Source organism: Cariama cristata, unplaced genomic scaffold (assembly GCF_000690535.1).
Source record: "Cariama cristata isolate BGI_N322 unplaced genomic scaffold, ASM69053v1 scaffold20303, whole genome shotgun sequence".
In the NCBI taxonomy this organism is placed as follows: domain Eukaryota; kingdom Metazoa; phylum Chordata; class Aves; order Cariamiformes; family Cariamidae; genus Cariama; species Cariama cristata.
The window spans coordinates 1-5,421 of record NW_009608041.1 but is presented as its reverse complement, the minus strand read 5'-3'; the positions used below and the strand labels follow the sequence as shown (position 1 = coordinate 5,421).

Sequence of the window (5,421 nt, the reverse complement as noted above, 5' to 3'; positions counted from 1 at the left end):
AGGAATGCGTCCAGGAGAGTTTTGAATATCTCCAGAGGAGGAGACTCCACAACCTCTATGGGCAGCTGTATTGGAAATACTTTACCATGAATGTCCCAGCCATCATCAAAAAGTTTATGACTTGGTTCAAGCAATTGCGCCACTTAAGTGTCAGCACAGAGTAGATTACTGAGAATTTTGTCTCTTTTGATCATGTTACCGAAGTTCAGCAACTTGGTCCTTCTAACCCTTCCATCCCTTACCTAAGTAGCAATCTGTTTGAAAAGGTCTACATAGACTTCCTTAAGGACATGTATACGCTCTGCAGGATGAATCAGATTGCTTCAGTCAGACTGCTACTATAGGCAGAAGCGCACCAGAAGAAACACTCTCCTCTGAACAACAGTGCCTCACTGACTGTGGGAGCTGACTGCAAAGGTTGATCTTTACCTGCTATCCTCCTTCTGAGTCTATAAGGTGTGGTAGACACAAATTCTTTCTTTCTACTCTGTAACAGCAAAGAAAAAACAAGCATTAGAAGAAGAAACATATAGCTCCTCAAAACAGCCTTCTGTCTAGCAGAGAGTAGAATCAGGTTATATTTCCAAGCTATTTCAGCCCACAAGAAACTGAGAAAGCAGAAGTAGTAAGTATGGAGGGTTCTTATTTTGCCATTCAGAGCTAGAGGGGGTCAGGATCAGGTTCCAAAAGGGGCTTCATTCTTTCTACTAATGTCCCAAGATGGAGGGTAAAAAACTGTGAAATCTCCAACCAAGATGCCAGTCTTGGCCCCTCAGGAAGAGTCAAACCAAAGCAATGACAAACTGGAAATGCTTCGACTCCCCAGAGCAGTCATCCTCCACATCACACTGTCTACCTAAAGTCATTTGGAAGTCCACTACGAAAACAACTACCAGAATGACAGAAGACCCCTCAGAATACTAAGCCCAGAAGTAGTACAGTGAAGGGAACCCAAGCTGCCTGGGCTCATAAGCTGTGGTGGCACATCTTCCTTACATAGGTGTAAAGCACATGCCTGACTCAGACACCAGATCAAGTCTGCAATACTTAGGAAACACTTTTGTTAATTCTGTCAAAGTGGATGTGAAATCGTCAAGGAATGAACATGCCATCCCAAACCAGCATCTCTTACAGGCCTATCTCATCCTGGAACCTTATACCGGAAAAGTTGTGCACACATTTCTAGTATGATGCTATACTATTTTAGAAAGCTAACTGTTTCACAGCACTCTCTTTATAACCACAACAACTGTCAGTTCTGGACTGTATCTCCCTGTAGCATCACAAAAGATAACATCAACTCACATCCCCCTCATTATCACAATTTATTTTTTTATACACCAATGCTAAACTAAGAAACTGAACCACACCACAGTTCTTGAATTCCTGCTCTAACAGCACTCCTTCCAATTAAGACTGTTTCTTCTTTTGATGAGAAACTGGAAAGCTACGAGTTTAACTGCATATTAATGGACTGTCTAACATCCTCATTTGTGCAATGCAAGGAAATAGTCTCCACCCATGCTAATTAAGCGGTCAAACCCACTATTTGCCCACTGACTCTAAATCCCATAGTCCTGATTAATGGTAGCTCTGGTTCTCATTTGAGTTACTCCTGCCTGGTTGGATTAGGAGAGACATCTGTACTGCGAATGAGGCTTTTCAAGGTCCTTCCTTTCCAGAACTGTAGTAATTGGTCAGTTCAAGTTTAACAAGTGGAAAAAAAAATCCACCAGCAACAAAAAAACCCCAAACAAACAGAAAAAACCCAAGCAAGGTAGAGTCATCACTCACCCTTAGCTGCACTTTGTTTGAATTTGAACGTTCTGCAAAGCAAGAAACAGCATTGTTCAGAGTACTGCATATTTTCAACAGTGGCACAAGATAGTCCATTAGAAAAACAGGCATTCACTATTCAAAGGTACACTCCATCAGAATATCAACTCCCTGGGTGGTTAATCCTATGAGGGAAGTGTCTAGTTCCTCACAGGTAGGCAAGGAGAGAACAAAGGCAGTCAATGTTATTACCACAGAAGGCAGCTTTTAATTCTAGTCACAGCTTTGAGAGGCCATCAGCAGGAGGGAAGAGGCTGAAAAATGAGCTAACATCCTCTCCCTGAGCACAACAGACTCCATTTCTGAGCACAAAGTAACATGCTCTTGCCAGTGTTGACCTGCACTGACTTCTCCCACCTGTATTTCTCCCTACAGCATTGGGTGCTCGAATATTATATAATAAAGTGTGAATTTACACATGAACACCCACACAATCCTACCCATTTGCCGCTGAACACATCAGCCTAGCTCATAACTCTCTGAAGTGCAAGCATTTCTATTGAACACAGAGGAAGTAATTAAGTGTCGCAGCAACAGATGAGAGAGAAGTTCCTGTTTTCTCTAGACCAGCAGGGCAGAATAAAAGATCTGACACCCAGGTGAACCAGAGGCCATGCGCACCAAGCAGTTCAGTCTACAATGTTAAGCTGGCTAGAATACTCAAGCATGACAGAAGCTGGCACTCAAGCATCCACTCCACCACTCAAACGGAAACATAACTCCCATTCACCCAGCTTCAGTTCCCCAAAGCATCACAGGACTTACTGCTGGTTTGAGGTGTTTTGGCTGTCTTCTCAGGGCACTCAGAGTGATCAGGTGCAACACTCTGTCCTGGTGTCTGGGCTAATTCAGAGGCTGTAGGAAATAGGGGGAGGGAAAGAAGTTTCACATGTCAGGTACAAAACTCGCAGCTCTGGCTAGTCAGCCATGGAGCTGTACAGCAGAAATGTCCTCTGACTATTAATTTCCTAGCTATTTCAGGAAGTGCACCAGATACTTCTTTTTTTTTCCTAACCCTAATGGTGAATGTAATCCTTAACAAAGATTTTCAAAGACTGAACCTAGTTAATCCATTTTACAAGTATAGCTGAGGCAATACTAAAACACACTTTGCTCCCTGGGAGACCACGTCTTCGAATCACAGCAATGTTTGGTCATGCTCACTTAGTCCTTTAAAACTGCTCAACTGGACATAGCAGAGCATCAGGCATGGCAAGCACACCAGTTCCCCAGGAGGTGGGTTCTTGTAGTCTATTTACCTCTTTGTACTACTTATCAGCACAAGCTGAAGTTGAATCACTGATCTGTATATGGAAGGTCCCCATATCCTGCTAACAGTCCCTCAAGAAAACAAGCCTTCCATTGCATGACTTGCCTCAGTTTTCAAACTGAGTCATGGCTCCACGAGGGAGTACCAGTGAAACCTACCCTCCTGCAGAAGGAGGTGTAAGAAACACACAACTTCTGAAGGCACCGCAAAAGCCCAGAGGAGAAGTAAAGAAGTACGGAAACCAGTTTCTGTATAGTGATACAGAAGGATGACCCTTCTCCCTTGGATCATTCTTTGTAGGATGTATCAGTAGCTGTGACAGCTAAACACTAATGAAGCTCAGATGGTGCTGGGCACGCAAAGGATCTTCAAGTGAAAAGAAACATTGCGGAAGCAGAGCTTGAGCATCTTATTTGAACCAGAACAGCCCACCCTCTCCAGAACCGCCACTTTCTGCTTGCTTCTCCTAAGTCAACAGTTAGCCTAGCAAGCACGCTTAGACACTTTAAGTAGGAGAAAGCCCTCAACGCACAAAGCTAATACTGTCTCTTTTTGACTCTTTGCTACATAATGAGTTATTCTCATATCCTTCCAAGTTACACAAATAAAACCCCTGCCATGCTGTGGCATTTACACGCAGACTTTCTCCCAGCATTAAGAAACTTCTACTTTTTCTTATGTGTTTGTTTATTAACTGTACTCCTTATCCCCACCATGCCTTTGCTTTCTCCTAGCCCTACACTTTTGATTCTGAGGAAGACTGATTCAGAGCCAGAGAAAAGCTATTGAAATATTGCAAACATATCTTTTGAATAAACAGAAGTGACAAGTCACATTAACAGAGTACTAAAAAAAAAAGACAAAAAAACCACCATAGCCAGAGTGAGAATGAAAGAAGAAAGAGGAAAACCTACCCAGCTCTGCCATTTTGCTGGAGCGTTTGGGAGTCTGGAATGAGTAAACTTCGCCACCACTTACACTTGAGCCATTTCCCGTTGGATCTGTGAAAAGAAATGTTACTTGTAGCTATTTAAAAAGCACTGGTATATTCCTAACTCAAGGAAGATGGAATGTAACATTTTACTATTTGGCTTAAAAGACTCTTTATATTCCAGGTGTTATGAAAAAAAAACCATAATAAAATCCTAGAATCATTATCCTCTCTTCTGCCTGTTACCGCAAGCACAGCCAGAGCTGGTCAGCCCTCAAAAGCAATTTCATCAACATTGTACAACCTTGACACTGCAAGAATCTCCCGAAGTCACAGCTGTGTTAGGTTTTCCCCAATAATACCTTGGGCACATATTCCAAGAGCAGCAACGTAGTTCTTCTCTTCCAGGATCTCCTGAGCTTCATCATCTGAAATATTCTCAAGCTTCTTCACAAATCTCTTTACACTGACTGTCAGCTGAGTCTTGTCCTTCCGTACTTTAATACCTAGGATTGCAACAAAAAGCTTTAACCTCCTGCTATTTCATTATTTCTACTGCAGACTATGTAGCTACCCCATTTAGGGACCAAGTTCCTGTTGTGCAAATGACTAAACAAATACAACACTGAAAAGATGTCCCACTAAAAGAACAGCTGCTCTGTGCCCTGGTGGTCAGCTGACCCTACAGCCATTAAGTCCCTCCTTTACCACAAAAGCTGGCCCCTGCAGCCGAGGAGGGCAAGATTCCCATTTCAGCATACACCAGCTTCCAGTTTGGGAAAAATGACAGTGACTGACACATAGAAGTATCAAATTGCATGCAAAGGAGATGGTTATTTGGCATCCTCTATCTTTCCGAGCAAAGGGGAACAAGTGGAAAAGACCTGACCTATAGGCTGTCAGTACACTCATGGGAGAATTTAGGCTGAGAGACCTCTGGAGACTGTCTGACCTTCTGCTCAAAGCAGGACCAACAGCAAAGTCAGATCAGGGTGCTCTGTGCTTCCTACAGGCAGGTTTTAAGCATCGCCACAGAGGTTCCAAACCTTAAAAGTAGTCAAAACTGCAGTGAAAGACTCCTGTAGCAACCACCTCCAACCTCGTTCCGATTTGATTCTCGTGTGTGTTTAACCACGTCAGGGGTTGGGAAGTCAGCCAGGCTATTTGTGCCCCCACTCCCAGGCCGTATCACACGCGTTGCTGTTGGAGAAGCACGTACGGAGAGCTCGTACCCACACCCCCTCCGGCTGCCGGCACTCGCCACGGCGCCGCAGCTACCCCTTTCCATGTGCTGGGGCGGGGACAGAAAGAAACCGCGGAAAAGGCAGTCGGAGGAGAATGACGCCGAGGGCCTCGTCCTGCCTGCAGCCCGCCCAAGGCGCTC

General features: G+C 44.1%; 1 protein-coding gene across 1 annotated transcript in view; it reads right to left on the bottom strand.

The window, feature by feature from the left end:
• Positions 1-4,543, bottom strand: part of ORC2 (origin recognition complex, subunit 2) — a gene marked incomplete at its 5' end in the record, with an annotated part of 15,262 nt that extends 10,719 nt beyond the window's left edge. Inside the window, 5 exons of the mRNA XM_009696992.1 lie at positions 430-487; positions 1,795-1,826; positions 2,602-2,691; positions 4,021-4,107; positions 4,400-4,543. Of these exons, the coding sequence (XP_009695294.1) occupies positions 430-487; positions 1,795-1,826; positions 2,602-2,691; positions 4,021-4,107; positions 4,400-4,543 (411 nt within the window). The remainder of the gene's footprint in view (positions 1-429; positions 488-1,794; positions 1,827-2,601; positions 2,692-4,020; positions 4,108-4,399) is intronic.
• Positions 4,544-5,421: the final 878 nt, after the last annotated feature.